The 16,709-nt window shown below is 40.1% G+C and overlaps 2 protein-coding genes across 3 annotated transcripts in view; both read right to left on the reverse strand.

The window, feature by feature from the left end:
- Positions 1 to 9,207, reverse strand: part of LOC139561345 (probable Bax inhibitor 1) — a 30,371-nt gene extending 21,164 nt beyond the window's left edge. For both annotated transcript variants that reach the window (XM_071378383.1, XM_071378375.1), the window contains exons 1-3: positions 9,073 to 9,207; positions 4,635 to 4,733; positions 4,075 to 4,183 (exon numbers count right to left, since the gene is read on the reverse strand). In XM_071378383.1, coding sequence (XP_071234484.1) covers positions 4,075 to 4,183; positions 4,635 to 4,690 — 165 coding nt within the window. In that variant the 5' untranslated portion in view covers positions 4,691 to 4,733; positions 9,073 to 9,207. The remainder of the gene's footprint in view (positions 1 to 4,074; positions 4,184 to 4,634; positions 4,734 to 9,072) is intronic.
- A 1,215-nt stretch (positions 9,208 to 10,422) lies between these two features.
- The window catches only part of LOC139561367 (advillin-like), a 29,420-nt gene continuing 23,133 nt past the window's right edge, over positions 10,423 to 16,709 (reverse strand). The window contains exons 19-20 of the mRNA XM_071378402.1: positions 11,296 to 11,406; positions 10,423 to 11,025 (exon numbers count right to left, since the gene is read on the reverse strand). Of these exons, the coding sequence (XP_071234503.1) occupies positions 10,912 to 11,025; positions 11,296 to 11,406 (225 nt within the window). The 3' untranslated portion in view covers positions 10,423 to 10,911. The remainder of the gene's footprint in view (positions 11,026 to 11,295; positions 11,407 to 16,709) is intronic.

A 16,709-nucleotide genomic window follows, 5' to 3' on the forward strand; every position in this document is an offset into this window, starting at 1 on the left:
GGAGTGAAGGGGGAGTTGAGATCTTCTTGGTCGGTCTCTGATAGTTTAGGTAGCGAGATTCCCTCTAGGAAGGAGTGGAGTTCTGCCTCCGTGTGTTCTCTCAGAGGTATATAGTTTGCAGTAAAAATCATAAAAAGTTAAATTGATATTTTTTGGGTCATATGTGACCTCGTCCTCTGCTGTTCGGATAACCATAATTGTACGCTCTGACTGCTCTTTTTTTAATTGATAAGCTAGCAATGTACTAGGCCTATTGCTATACTCACGGTATTTCTGCTTAGTAAAGAAAATAAAAAAAGTTCTCCCGAGTATAGTCCAAATTCAGTTTGGCTTTGGCTGCTTTAAATTGACTCCAGGAGGTGCTGTCTGGGGATTGTTTATGTACTTTTTCACAGCGTTCCAGCTCCCTCTCAAGATCTAGCCTGTGTGCTTCCATTGCTTTTTTCTTAGAGGAAGCATTTGCAATTAGATGACCTCTTAAATGTAGCTTTAGCAGCATCCCACATTGTGGCCGGAGAAACAGGAGAATCTTTGTTGTCTTGTGTGTAGTTGTCTATCCATGTAGTTACCAATGTATGGAACGCTTCGTTTGATAGCATGGAGGTGTTGAATTTCCAGCTCTTTGACCTCGGGATGTTTTTGCAGAGGTCAAAGCGGAGGTGGACAAAGGCGTGATCCGAAAGTGCTATGGGTCCGATTGTACACGTGGATGAATTAAATGAAACTCTTTGGGATAAAAATGTCATCTATACAGGAGTAGGTGTTCTGGACATTAGAGTAGTATGTATAGTCCATAGATGAGCTATTAGTCTCTCTCCAGATATCTATCAGTCCCATCTCTTTTGTAAGAGAGTTCAACATCTTTGCAGATCTAGGATTTGTGGTGGGGACTTGAGATGATTTTTCTAGGGTTGGGTTACAATTAAAATCTCCAGCCAGCACTCCAAAGGAAACACAATGCTCATTGAACAGGGGTATCATTTGACATGAAAGCAGGAGTATCTGTGTTAGGGGCGTATATGTTTAAGATAGTAATTGGTTGCCCATACAGTGACCCAGTTATCAAAATAAATCTCCCCTCCGGATCAGATATGTTTTTGTCAATTATGAATGGAACATTCTTATAGATAAGTATGGCTGTACCTCTACTGTTTGATTTGAAAGATGAGAAATACACCTGCAGCTGAACAAATTGACAATGGTTAAGCCCTCTTACCCGTTTAAAGTTGACAAGTTTTACACCCACTTTGACAACATTTTCCAGCTTTAACATTTTTACACTGGGCTTCCTGATGAAAAATACAGTGAAGAAATATCAATTCCTCCGAGTTAGGGCTTTCTTCTTTTACTATGTCTTGGCCTACTAAAAAGATTGTTTTTAACGGTTAGATTTGGTGATCCATCTGTTGTTTTGTTTGTCAGTTTTCATCTACCGTGGAGCATTTTTCCCCAAGCGGGAAGACACCCTGTCATACAAGTCAGAGTCCCTGGTTGTTCCCATCATTGAGTCCAACGCAAGAAGTTCTCATTTATTCCTCTGACAAAAAATGTTAAGTTGAGCAGTGTCTCTGATGTCAGTACTCTCATCCAGTGAAATACAACAACAACAAAAAAGATCAAAGCCATCTGCTTTTTTCTTCAACTCGGAGATTAGCTCCTCACCTATCACTTCCATGCGCCTGGTGATTGTCTCTAATTGGCTTTTACTCTCAGGACAAAGTACACCAGCAGTCTCCACCATACAGTCTTTCACAAACTCACCTTCAGCAAAATGCTTGCTATGGTTTGTGACTTTGTGACACTGTGTAGCTTGCCTTAGTTACAGAGTCTTGAGTAGAGCACCGTTTAGTAAACGTATTTTGTTGGGCTTTTAAGTTTGTGGCAAGTTGAGGCCTTCCTTGCCTTTTCCTGAGAGGACAGATGGCTAGCGTAGTTAGCATGCTTGCTTGAAAAAAACAATTGAAAACAGCGACACCAACTTGGCATATCAGACATACCGCCTTATGTCCAATATTAGTAAAAAAAGTATTTTGCTGTCCATTCTTCTTTAAAAACACACGACATTCAGAGTCCACTTCTTATTTTCCCAGCACTCCTTTTTCACATCAAAAGTTGTCAAGCAATGAAATGGCTATAATGATTGAGCGCATTCTGAATTCTGCCTGTAGGCCCAAATACAGAGCAACCTGCCAGGCTACAGCGCCATCTATTGGAGGTTGTTTGTATATCATGGAATGAGTAACTTAAGGCCAAAAATTGTTACTCAAATATAATCCTTTTTTTTTTTTATGTCTCGCGGGGCCTCCCGAGTGGCGCAGTGGCCTAAGGCACTGCATCACAGTGCTAGCTAGGCCTCTAGAGATACTGGATACTGCATGCACGCTGACAAGGTCGCCAGGTGTGCGGTGTTCCCTCCGACACATTGGTGTGGCTGGCTTCCGGGTTAAGCGGGCATTATGTCAAGAAGCAGTGCTGCACGCGGTTCTCGACCTTGGCCTCTCCCGAGTCCGTATGGGAGTAGCAGCGACGGGACAAGACTAACTGCCAATTACATACAACAAAATTGGGAAGAAAAAGGGGTAAAGAAAATGTAATTATAATAATGTCTCGCAGGTTGGATTGAAGTGCCCGGCGGGCGGGATACGGCCCGTACTTCGCCCAACCTTGGCTTAACGGGACACACCTCCCCCACACAGGTAGGCAACAAAGACTACCCCATAGATTGTAACTTCCATCAATGTAATTGTGTGCGTCATTTCCAATCTACCCCCTAATTTTTATAATAATAAAATAAAAAGACACCATGACAAGGGACTACAAGTACTTACACCATGGCAACCCTGCCTCCCTACAAGCTTTGGGTATTGATCATGTTCAGGCCTAAATTAGAAGAAAAGGGGACTGCTAACCCAAAGTGAAAGTTTGGGGATTTACAAACTACAGCCCACTAAGTACCCTGGTTTAAAAGGAAGACATGGATTTTTCACAATTCCTGTAGGGTCTTAGTGGTCCCTTTGCTGTCATCTAGTGGACATAATACCCTATGCTGTTTGGACTGCGTTGGTCCATGTTAGCCATCATCTAGTGTACTATAAATGTACAGCTCTCCTATTCTCAATTTTTCCCACTCCTATTCAAAGCTAGAATTACTTTGTTTTCTAGTGGTTCTAATACTTCTGACCTTGATGTGCATTTTGATAGCATATCTATTTCAATGATGAATGTATAGTGTTGTTTATTAGGTGTTGTTCAATTAATTTAGACTAAGCTGTTCTGTGACCACTCCCTCTTCAATTAGGGTTGATTGGAAAATGGTTTGTTCAAAAGAAGACATCGTATATTTGTACTCCCCGATGAAGGCCATGCAGCCGAAACGCGTCAGAGTATTTAAATCTTTGTTCCATTAAAACATGCCATACAAATAAAGGCATTTTAATTCATTATATGAAGCGTGCTTTGGTTCTCTTTTCTTTTTGATAGCTTCTACCCCCAAGCCAATAGATTGCTAAACAGCTAATTAAATGGTTACGCACTGCTGCTACTACTGTCTATGATCTATCCTGTTGCCTAGTTACTTTAACCCTACCTATATGCACATAGCTAACATAGAAAACGGTGGCGCCGATAGAGAGGGCTGCCTCGCTTCTAGTCCTTACAAGCATTTAGCAAAACTCGCAATAACTTCTGCATGTGACAAATAAAATTTGATAGCTACCTCAACAACCTCATACCCCTGCACATCGACTCAGTACTGGTACTCCCTGTATATAGCCATGTGTCACTTTTTCTATTTTTTTTATCTTTAAATCTACATTGTTGAAAAAGGACCAGTAAGTAAGCATTTCACAGTCTACACCTTTTATTTACGAAGCATGTGACAAATCAAATGAGCCATTTGTGATTTGAGCTACTTTAATTGAAAACAATCCCAGTAAGGTACTTAAATTGTTACCCAGGAATTATCTGATATTGAGATAAAATTTAAAAAATACACTGCATTGGCCCTTTAATATTACAGCACACTAATAAAAGTGCTTCAGTTTGGATGTACTTGTTCCCACTGCCTCTGCTTACCTGGAAGATCCTGGTGACGACGTGGACGTAGGCTCCTGCTGCAGCCACAAACATGCACAGGGCCAGGCTGGAGTAGACATTCTTCAGGTGCAGCTGAGTGGAGTGGGAGCTGTATTGTATAAGGAATAGATGGATAGATGTTGTCTTGCAACTTAATGAAGAATAATAACAAGAGAAAACTATATTGACACTCTTCCACCCACAAAGCCTAACATCCACAGATTAATTGATGTATCACTACCCTACCCCACATTAGCTAGGTTTGTAGCCTGAGTGGAGCGGGAGCTAAGATAGAGGGGAGTTTTTAATTGTACGAGGAACAGGTTTAGCTCTACAGAAAATACACTAACAAAAAATGTCCGCCTCCTTATCAGTTAAGCTACCTAGTCATATTCTAATTTGGTAACACATAACTGTCTGTAGCAAAACCAGTTTGTGAACAGTAGACTGCTTCTGTTCAATGAATGACTCATGATGATGATGATGATACAGCCATGGTGACAGTGAGTCTCCTTACGATTATCAGACATTGTGTGAAAACAGTAATCCGAGATACTCACATTTGGGAAAATTTAAAAAGGGAATCAAAATTAATACTTCGATCGAACACGTTCATCTTGTCTGGATTTGGTTGGACCCTGTCACAGGAGTAAAATTTCCTGAAACAAAACAGATATGAGATGGACATTAGACATGGCTGTTGATTAGTACAGTAACATCATGAAATAAATACAGCCTTCTTAATTTAGAAACTTGAACTAGTCTACATGTCCTGGAATGGTAGAACTGAAAACATGTGTCTGCGTCACCAGAACCTAAAGTACATTGTCACTTCCTATCTATTCTGGATCACATGCTTTGGTAGATCAAATAGATAGTTAACGTTAACTCTCTGGGTCTGAAAATGAACAAATGTAGCCTCCTCCACTTATGCAAGGAATGAATTGTTTTGATCAGCCTAAGTTAGATTGCATTCATTACTAAGGTCTTGTATGGGGGCTTTGCTAAAAAGATACCGACCCTACAGTCACGCTTATTTACATTGAGCTGCACTGGGGTAGGAACGCAATTATGATTAAACGTGGATAACGACTGCCACTTCAGCATGCTTGTGGCACAGTCGATGCCACGCAGGGCTATGGGCCAGAAGGTTGGTGTTTCGCTGACCACCAGACTTGCTCAAGCTCCCTGCCTTTCTCATTACACTGCGATCAGAGCCGGCTGCAGACAATGCTCAGCTAGAGGTAAATCTGATTTTACATTTTGATGCCATATTTATATAAAATATATGCAATGAAATTTCCACCAACAGGTTTATGTGCCAATGCACCACACAACAAAGCATACTGACATTGGGCACTTCAATATCATGGTTTTCAACACCACAATAAATAGACTATGTCCAACTCCACAAAGAGAAAATACAGCCCTCTCTACCTTGTAGGCTTTCCTAGTATCGAAAGCTTGGCAATCTCCAAATGTCATTAAACTTTTGTGTTTTGTAACAGATGTCTCTTTCCATTCATCAAATTGTCAGGTGAACAGTTTGGATTGATTTTATTTGTCAGTTAAAAAAATACAACAACTTTAAGTGACCAGGATTGCAAAGTCGGGGACTTATTTCCATTGTGGTCCCTATTTTTTTTTACATTAATAGATTTTCATGTGAATATTCTACAGCCTCCACTCTTCTGGGAAGGCTTTCCACAAAATGTTGAACATTACTGTGGGGACTTGCTTCCATTCAGCCACAAGAGCATTAGTGAGGCCGTGCAGGCCAGTCAAGTTCTTCCACACTGATCTCGATAAACCATTTCTGTACGGACCTCGCTTTGTGCAATGGGGCATTGTCATGCTGAAACAGAAAAGGGCCTTTTCCAAACTGTTGCCACAAAGTTTGAAGCACAGAATAGTCTATAATGTCATTGTATGCTGTAGCATTAAGATTTCCATTCACTGGAACTAAGGGGCCTAGCCCGAACCATGAAAAATAGCCCAGACCATTATTCCTCCTCCAAACTTCATAGTTGGGGCAGGTAGCATTCTCCTGGCATCTGCCATGCCCAGATTCGTCCGTTGGACTCCAGAGAACTTGTTTCCACTGCTACAGTCCAATGGCGGCAAGCTTTACACCACTCCAGCAGACATTTGGAATTTCACATGGTGTTCTTAGGCTTGTTTGCTGCTGCTTGGCCATGGAAACTCATGAAGCTCCCAACGAACAGTTCTTGCACTGACGTTGCATCCAGAACTATGTAGTGAGTGTTGCAACCGAGGACAGATGATTTTTATGCGCTACAGCACTCGGCGGTCCTGTTCTGTGAGCTTGTGTGGCCTACCAATTTGCAGCTGAGCCGTTGTTGCTCCTAGACATTTCCACTTCATATTAACAGTACTTATTTTATTTAACTAGGCAAGTCAGTGAATTACAAGTTCTTATTTACAATGACGGCCTACCCCAGCCAAACCCTGAACAGGCTGGGCCAATTGTGCGCCGCCCTATGGGACTCTAATCATGGCCGGTTGACACTTCTAGAACAGATGCAGTGCCTTAGGGGCTCCCGAGTGGAGCAGTAGTCTAAGTTGACCAGGGCAGCTCAAGCAGGGTAGAAATGTTGACAACTGACTAGTTGGAAAGGTGGCATCCTATGACGGTGCCACGTTTAAAGTCACTGAGCTCTTCAGTACGTGCCATTCTACTGCCAATGTTTGTCTATGGAGATTGCATTAGTGTGCTCGATTTTATACACTGCAGCAACAGGTGTGGCTGCAATAACCAAATCCACTAATTTTTGGCCATGTAGTGAGATAGATAACCCTGGAGAGATATGCTGGTAGCATGCTCTGACACCGAGATGCATTTCTTTATGTCAGATGGCTACGGCTTCTGCTAGGGCTAGGCGAAATGTGCAAAATATCATATGGTATTTTTCACGGTATGATGGTATTCTATGTTTTTGATTAATAAAAGTTCTAAATTTGCTTTAGGGGTAGTGCGTGACCCTAGGGTAGCAACACATATTCAATTTTTTTTTAATGGGTCTTTCTACATTCGGATTGTTTTATACTATTCAATTCAACTTCAACCTAAAATAATTTCCTGCATTTACATCAATTTCTGCATTTTCAGCACTCATTTGAGATCATTTCCACGATATGTGCAAAAATACTAGGCCTTATTTTTAACCAAATGTTGCAATTGCGAATTAGATCAAAACACTTGGGTGAACTTTTGGAAACATGGAAATAGAATGTTTATTATAATATAAATAACAGTAGGCACTTTGAATAGAGTGTTGTTTGCCATGGACTAGTTATTGTGACAGGGTAGGAACCAAAGTGATGTTCAGTGTTTCCTAGGGGACCCTATAAACTTTGACTACATTAAATCTTTATTCATATAGCCAACATATTCATGCTTCGCCTATTCCTCTGACTTAGAAGATACTGTTGCACAAACATGCTGATTTAAGCCTCCACCAGTACTGGTATCAGGCTGTATTAGCTAGCTACCTGACTCAGTACTTTGTAGCGAGAGAGAAATATGACTCAAGTAGCGGAGTAAAATATAAAAATGGACGTTACACATGGCGTATCATATTTAACAAACCAAACATTCAAATACTGTTATAAAAGGTAAAGTAAAAACCCAAACCGGTCCTGCATAAATACCGGCATATAAACATAGATGCTAATTTTGAAAGATAATATTTTGTAGAAAGATAAACATTATATTGTTAGATTATAGAAGTAACTCTGGTAGGCCAGAAACAGTCTTCCTCAGCTCAAGTGGAGTCAGTTGGAGCACCGGGGCGCACTGCCTTCATATCATAGGCCTGCATTAGCTAAAGCATACTAATAGCCACGCCATACCAAATGTTTCTGAACTTTATTAGGGTAATATCAAAAAGTTGAGACATTGTTTATTGGGAAAATGAGCAGAGGAACGAATGTAAACCAGGGGCAAAAAACTCAATACCCTACCCTGTGCCCCCCCCAAAATTAAATACACAACCCATCCCAAAGGGGAAAAAATTACTTGACAACCCTCCCCCACAGTAAAGGTCGATCTGTCCCTAACCATAATTGTGTTCTGACCAAGTGCAGCTCAGTTATGGGCTTCCTGAGTTCAAACCTCAATTCTGAATCTCAAATCGTTCAGATGTACTTAGCTAGCGACAGTTGCTTAACATAAACACACGACTACTGTAAAAAGATCTAGGCCAAAATCATCCCGCCACCAGTAACTAGAAACTATTACGGCTAACTATCGGAAAATATTGAACAGCTCTGTCTAATGTGATGAAACATTATCGCAATCGCAAACGAGTTAACAATTGCCCAGTTACATCAGGCCACCTACGCAATGGATTCAACATGACAGTAACGTTAGTTACTTAGCTGTGAGAGGACAAAGTGTAACCAGGAAGCTACAGTATGTAGCTAATTTCAGGCTACAACCTATATGTCATTGGCAATTTGAGTTAGTCAAATCTACCTAGCTAGATATTTGGGTTGTGTAACATAATGCTCCCAAACCATGATTCGGCTAGCTGAAGGGGGCGTTGTCATGATAGCCAGACATGTAACGTAACTTGATGTCGAACTATCCTAGCTAGCCAGCCAATTTGGCTAACGAAGGCCCTCTCCCCCAATCAAGCGCAACTCAATCGAATGGTGATTATACGAAACAGTGAGCGAGCTAGCTAACATTCACTCGCTAAATTCCAATTGCCAACAATAATATAAACACAAGTCTTAAAATAAAACATTGTATCAGGACAGTTTGTTTATATTTATCGACGACAAAATGTGAGTAGAAAGTCAGCCATTTAGCTAGCTAGCTACGTTATGTGTAGCTGCCATTGACATTGCTGGCTAACGACGTTTTGCTTCTCGATCTCCTGGCTCTTCAGTAACACGTCAAAACGACAATAACCTCTAGTGTCGTTTACAATTTACTGGTTGGCTGCATTAAATATACTTTAATTAACATACCTGATGTCAATATTTCCACAGCGGTCAGCAACAGATTGATTTGCAAGCTATTTCTTTCCACACTTCAACCTTTTGATGCTGTCGTTGTTTCAAAGCGTACGTATGAAAGTTATAGGGTACGTTGTGACATCGTAGAGCTAGATAGACACGCCCCGAATATAGTGCAACAAAAGTGCAACAGTTGCATGAATTGCATTGAATAAACCTTTATACAGTGCTGTGAAAAAAGTATTTGCCTTCTTTCTGAGTTTTTATTTGTGCATATTTTTGGATACTGCATGTTATCAGATTAGTTTACAAATAACAAAAATAAATGGTGCTTTTTTATTTATTTCATTAACAAAGTTATGCAACACCCAATTCCCCTGTGTGAAAAAGTAATTGCCCACTTACACTCAATAACTAGTTATGCCAGCTTTAGCTGCAACTGTTGCATGTGCCCCATTATGCCTGGCGAAAACCAAACACTGCATTACACAGTAAGAACCTTATACATTTACATTTACATTTAAGTCATTTAGCAGACGCTCTTATCCAGAGCGACTTACAAATTGGAAAGTTCATACATATTCATTATACCAACTGTCAAGCATGGTGGTGGTAGTGTGATGGTTTGGGGATGCTTTGCTGCCTCAGGACCTGGGTGACTTGCCTTAATAGAAGGAAACATGAATTGTGCTCTGTATCAGAGAATTCTACAGGAGAATGTCAGGCCATCCATCTGTGAGCTGAAGCTGAAGCGCAGCTGGGTCATGCAGCAATGATCCAAAACACACAATCAAGTCTACATGAAAATGGCTAAAAAGCAACAAATGTGAAGTTTTGGAATGGCCCAGTCAAAGTCCAGACCTAATCCCAATTGAGGTGTTGTGGCAGGACTTGAAACAAGTAGTTCATGCTTGAAAACCCACAGATGTCGCTGAAATAAAGCAGTTCTGCATGGAAGAGTGGGACAAAATTCTTCCACAGCGACGTGAGAGACTGATCAACAACTACATGAAGGATTTAGTTGGAGTCATTGCAGCTAAGGGTGGCACAACCAGTTATTGATTGTAAGGGAGCAATTACTTTTTCACACAGGGGCATTGGGTGTTGCAAAACTTTGTTTATGAAATACGTATGTAATTGTTGTGTTATTTGTTCACTCAGGTTCCCTTTATCTAATATTAGGTTCTGGTTGAGGATCTGATAACATTCAGTATAATAAAATATGCAAAAGTAGAGAAAATCAGAAAGGGGGCAAATACCTTTTCACAGCACTGTACATTTCTGTTATACATTTTTTGGGGGCATAAAATATATATTAAAAACAATTAAATCATACATATGAATGAGTGTTTGACTTTGACATTATTAACAACAATTTATTGAAGCTGGATGGGGGGGTGCACTCTCTAACTCAGGACTTGTGCACTACAAGATGAGATACACATAACATTTCCCCTTTTTTTATTTGTATATTAAGTCCCACCATACCATATTACATTCAACAAAACTACAGGAGATATGGTAGTAGTGTGTGGTCGGAACTCAGAAGAGTCAATAAAACAATCATTCAGAATACACATAGATTTTTTGATTAGGTTGATCGTATTCAACATGGACATCTATATACTTAATTGAGAGGCAGACATACAGTATATAGTACAATATAGAGACATCTTTTTTAAATGCACAATTAGGAACAGACAAGTGCAGGGTTTTTTTTGAGACCGACTGTCATTAGATTGAAATAATAAGACATCAATTCAAATTAATTTTGAACAAAGTACAATTAGTATGCTTGGCAAATTTAAACATCTGGAAATTGGTACAACATGATGAGAGATTAATTCCCCTTTAAAATAAGCCTTTGCCTTTTTTAATGCTCAGCTGCTTCCATTGAGGCAGGCTGGCAAAGTGGTCTTTAGACATTCCAAATATGGCACTGAAGTCTGAGTCTGAGAGATGTTTCTGGAAGACAGAGGAAGGAGGAAAGAGAGGGAGACAGAGAGAGTGAGAAGGAGACGATTGTTATTTTTCAAGGCAACATTCAAGTGTAAAGAATATATTTGTCAAGACACTTTATTAAAACCAGCTATAATACACCGTAACTCATAGTAGTGTATGGAGGAATCTACTTTTCACACTTCAAAAACTACTTAACAATATTGCATCCGAGTGTATCAGTGTGGCAGTACTTTGAACACTAGTCACTTCATTATAGCAGCTCAGAACACCTACCTCCTTCTGGGTGGGGTCGACACCCTCAGGCAGCTCATTGGCTAGTTTGTTGATCAGGTCCTCTGGTGGGTAAGACTGGAAGCTCTTCCTGGTCTCAACACCATTCTGCCCCTGAGAGAAAATGATTCGATTCAGGTTTGTCTGCACAAAAATGTTAACACAACGGTTGTCGAGTCACTGCATAATAGTTGTGTAATCATTTTTCTTCATACAAGCTCTCTGTTGTAACCTATCACAAAACTAGCAGTTGTATCACAACCAAAATGGGTTGTAAATGTGTTGTACAACCTTACCCACTGTCCACAAATGTCAGTTCAACGCAGTGGGGAACCATGAGTTCACGTTGTATTTGTTTTTTGATGTATTTTATGAAATTGTATATGTAGAGCTCTCATGTAAAAGAGACACTGGTCTCAATGTATACATGTTTTTTATTACATTTCGTTTTGATTTCTATTTCATCTTTAGAATAATTTTTTATGATCTTCTGATTTCATTAATACTAAAGAGAAAACAATATCCAATCAGGATTTAATTTGGTGGTCCATAGGTAGAAAAATCTAGCTAGTCCAGCCAGCCATTGGCTAGGCCTTCAAAATCTGGACAGAAGTCCTCTGCCATTCAACCAAAGACAGGCTAAAACTGCTTCTCTAATAGAAATCCCTGATCACACTTGTAGGCAATGTCATGGCGACATTGGCTAGCAATGCTCGTGCTCCGAACTGCGCATGTGCAGCCATCAAATCAAAGGCACTCCTTCAATATAAAATTATTTTTGACAAAATTGAAAACGTCTCAGTTTGCAATTTTCATTAGGTTGGAGCAATAACATGTTCAACTACTTAAGACATTGGCTCAAATCTAGGTTGTGCCTTTAGATTTCACTAAAATTAACAACTCAGGAAAAATGTTTAACTTCTTTCATTGACTTCTCTAACCCCAAACCCCAGCCTGGTCTGCTTGGTCTAGTTCACAAGCGTTCCCAGAAGTCTCGCAATGTTGTGCCTCTGGGTTCAGAAACTCTGTGGTTCAACTGTATCAGAGCAGAATTTTACCAAGAGATGAGTTCAGATTGGTCTGACATGTAGCATGCTTCTGTATATGATATGAGCTGCTCGGTATGTGTAGGTCATTCTTTCTAACGCATATTTTTTTTAAAGATATCACAAAGAACTGTAAAAGTGTTGCAAATGCTTTCCACTTTCTGGAGGACGATCATGCCTTGCTGACTCTCTGACTCTGAAAAATCTGACAATGAGGAAATACCTGATTTGGGTAAAAACATTTTCATTGAACCAGACATTGTAGAGTCTTCTGATGACAGTGATGGGGAAGAAACAGCGATCAACAGTTTTGTTGCCATGGAAGAAGTTGACCGAGTTTTGAAATCAGTGGAATGCCCGGTAAAAGCAGAGTATGATAGCTAATGGGATGGAGAAAATTCTGGCTTTTGATTGCAAATATGTAAAGGGAGTATAAAAGAGAATACAGAAGGCTGTTGTATAAAACACCTGTCTCCGGATTACATCTGCAAATTAAGGGCAACCATGGCATCCGTGACAGAGAGGGAGAAGCGTTCATCCATGTATACGGATAAGAGTCTAGCTAGCTACATTTTCAGTTATTAAATATAATTTTGTCAGAAAGTTGTTTTAATTGCAAGTTAAAGCGTACTGTTAGATAGCTAGACTACGTCAGCTGGCTGGCTCGCTAGCTAACGTTACATGTACGATCTGTGTAGTAATATTATTCTTATCTCAGAAAGCCATTTGCATTGCTAGTTATAGCCTAATGTTAGCTAGCTAGCTAACATTGAACCTAGTTGGTTAGCTACCTGCATATTCATGCATGGTAGTAACATTATGAGTTGGGATTATGGTTCATTGTTTAGCTAGCTAGCTAAACAAAAGACTCCACAATGCAAGTAACCATTTCAAGGTACCTTTTAAACCTCCTGTATTTTGTGCATGTGACAAATAAACATAGATTTTATTTGATATAGTGTTTGGGGCAGCAGGTAGCCTAGTGGTTAGAGCATAACCAAAAGGTTACTGGATCGAATCCCCAAGCTGGCAAGGTAAAAATCTGTTGTTCTGCCCCTGAACAAGGCAGTTAACCCACTGTTCCCTGGTAGGTCATCATTGTAAATAAGAATTTGCTCTTAACTGGCTCGCCTAGTTAAATAAAGGTTAAATCAAGAAATACAATCTTTTTTTCTTTTTTTTACAAATTTTACCAAAGACGGCAATGAGCTGCACCAAAGTAAAATTAGGATATAACGTTAGGCCAACGAGACAGTGTCCAAGTTTTAAAATTCTACAGTAGAATGCCCTGCTTTTATTTTGCGACACTCACATCCGTAAGCTATTTCTTAACTGTAATAATTACAAAAGAATTGCTAAAATGAAGACGTTGTCAGCCATGATATGGTCATTATTTGAACTGGCTGGCCAGCTAAGTTAACGTTAGCTAGCTAACAAACTAGAAATGAACCAAAACATTGTTTAGAAAGTTGCTTTTAGTTGCCTGGTTTGCTAGATTGGCACATACTGAATTCATTTTTAAACGGATGGGTTTATTGGTGTTAAAATACACTAGTTATGCTGTTTTGGACCACCAGGCTGCTGATGTCATGCAGCCTGTCGTTTTTGTGTTTATACTTTTTCATAACAACAACGGCAAGTTTGATGTCAGACGACAATAGAATGTTCATGATGTCACTGCGAAAACTGTCTACTAGTTTAAATCAGCCTTTAGACTTGAAATCTTTGATTGTTTAGTACACTACCGTACTCAGTCTGTTTAGCACATGGCCTCACATGTGAATCCTTAAAGATATGGGAGGGGCAAAGGCTTAAGAGGGTGTGAATGTTGATGAATGGGTGTAGGCAAAGAACAGCTCTCCAGTAGGTGTATCAAAACATTCAAGGGACATTGTTTCAAAAGTGGGGTTACAAGTTCATTCACTTTTGAAGCAGAATTACTTTCTCATTGTTCCTCAACTGTAGTGTATGATATACCAGTTTCTAGCTCTGAGTCTCTACTTTTATCCAATATAAAAAAAACACAATTTAAAATGTTGCGACATAAGACCGAATCGAGCCGGTCGGTCCCCAATGGGGTCACGGGAGAATTTCCAAAATCCTGAAGAAAAAATATATACAGTACCAGTCCAAAGTTTGAACACACCAACTCATTCAAGGGTTTTTCTTTATTTTTACTATTTCTACATTGTATAATAATAGTGAAGACATCAAAACTATGAAATAACACATGGAATCATGTAGTAACCAAAAAACTGTTAAACAAATCAAAATATATTTTATATTTGAGATTCTTCAAAGTAGCCACCCTTTGCCTTGATGACAGTTTTGCACACTCTTGGCATTCTTTCAATCAGCTTCATGAGGTAGACACCTGGAATGCATTTCAATTAACAGGTGTGCCTTGTTAAAAGTATATTTGTGGAATTTCTTTCCTTCTTATTGCGTTTGAGCCAATCAGTTGAGTTGTGACAAGGTAGGGGTGGTATACAGAAGATTGCCTTATTTGGTAAAAGACCAAGTCCATATTATGGCAAGAACAGCTCAAATAAGCAAAGAGAAACAACAGTCCATCATTACTTTAAGACATGAAGGTCAGTCAATGTGAAAAATTTCAAGAACTTTGAAAGTTTCTTCAAGTGCAGTCACAAAAACCATCAAGCACTATGATGAAACGGGCTCTCGTGAGGACCTCCACAGGAAAGGAAAACCAAGAGTTACCTCTGCTGCAGAGGATAAGTTCGTTAGAGTGACCAGCCTCAGAAATCGGCAACTAACTACCCCTCAGATTGCAGCCAAAATAAATGCTTCACAGAGTTCAAGTAACAGAAAAATCTCAACATCAACTGTTCAGAGGAAACTGCATGAATCAGGCCTTCATGGTCGAATTGCTGCAAAGAAACCACTACTAAAGGACACCAATAAGAAGAAGAGAATTGCTTGGCCCAAGAAACACGAGCAATGGACATTAGACCGGTGGAAATCTGTCCTTTGGTCTGATTTGAGATTTTTGGTTCCAACCACCGTGTTTTGTGAGACGCAGAGTAGGTGAACGGATTATCTCCGCATGTGTGGTTCACACCGTGAAGCATGGAGGAGGAGGTGTGATGGTACTTTGCTGGTGACACTGTCAGTGATTTATTTAGCATTCAAGGCACACTTAACCAGCATGACTACAACAGCATTCTGCAGCGGTACACCATCCCATCTGGTTTGCGCTTAGTGGGACTATCATTTGTTTTTCAACAGGACAATGACCCAAAACGTACCTCCAGGCTGTGTAAGGGATATTTGACCAAGAAGGAGAGTGATGGAGTGCTGCATCAGATGACCTGGCCTCCACAATCACCCGAACTCAACCCAATTGAGATGTTTTGGGATAAGTTGGACCGCAGAGTGAAGGAAAGGCAGCCAACAAGTGCTCAGGATATGTGGGAACTCCTTCAAAACTGTTGGAAAAGCATTCCAGGTGAAGCTGGTTGAGAGAATGCCAAGACTGTGCAAAGATGTCATTAAAGCAAAGGGTGTTTGGGGGGGTTGTATCATTTGATTTAGACAACATGCCTACCACTTGTTGAAAGATGCAAAATATTTTTTATTGTGAAACAAGACAATAAAACTGAAAACTTTTATTTGCCCACAAAGGCAATACTTTGTCGAGTCACCTTTTGCAGCAATGACAGCTGCAAGTCTCTTGGGGTATGTCTCTATAAGCTTGGCACATCTAGCCACTGGGATTTTTGCCCATTCTTCAAGGCAAAACTGCTCCAGCTCCTTCAAGTTGGATGAGTTCCGCTGGTGTACAGCAATCTTTAAGTCATACCACAGATTCTCAATTGGATTGAACTATGGGCTCTGACTAGGCCATTCCAAGACATTTAAATGTTTCCCCTTAAACCACTTGAGTGTTGCTTTAGCAGTATGTTTAGGGTTATTGTCCTGCTGGAAAGTGAACCTCTGTCCCAGTCTCAAATCTCTGGAAGACTGAAACAGGTTTCCCTCAAGAATTTCCCTGTATTTATCACCATCCAGCATTCCTTCAATTCTGACCAGTTTCACAGTCCCTGCTGATGAAAAACATTCCCACAGCATGATGCTGCCACCACCTTGCTTCACTGTGGGGATGGTGTTCTCGGGGTGATGAGAGGAGTTCCTTCAGGGTTATCTTTGGTCTCTTTGTTGCCTCTCTGGTTAATGCCCTCCTTGCCTGGTCCGTGAGTTTTGGTGTGTGGCCCTCTCTTGGCAGGTTTGTTGTGGTGCCATATTCGTTTAAAAAAATTATAATGGATTGAATGGTGCTCCGTGGGATGTTTGAAAGTTTCTGATATTTTTTTATAACTCAACCCTGATCTGTTCTTCTCCACAACTTTG

Source organism: Salvelinus alpinus, chromosome 2, assembly GCF_045679555.1.
Source record: "Salvelinus alpinus chromosome 2, SLU_Salpinus.1, whole genome shotgun sequence".
NCBI classification, from domain to species: domain Eukaryota; kingdom Metazoa; phylum Chordata; class Actinopteri; order Salmoniformes; family Salmonidae; genus Salvelinus; species Salvelinus alpinus.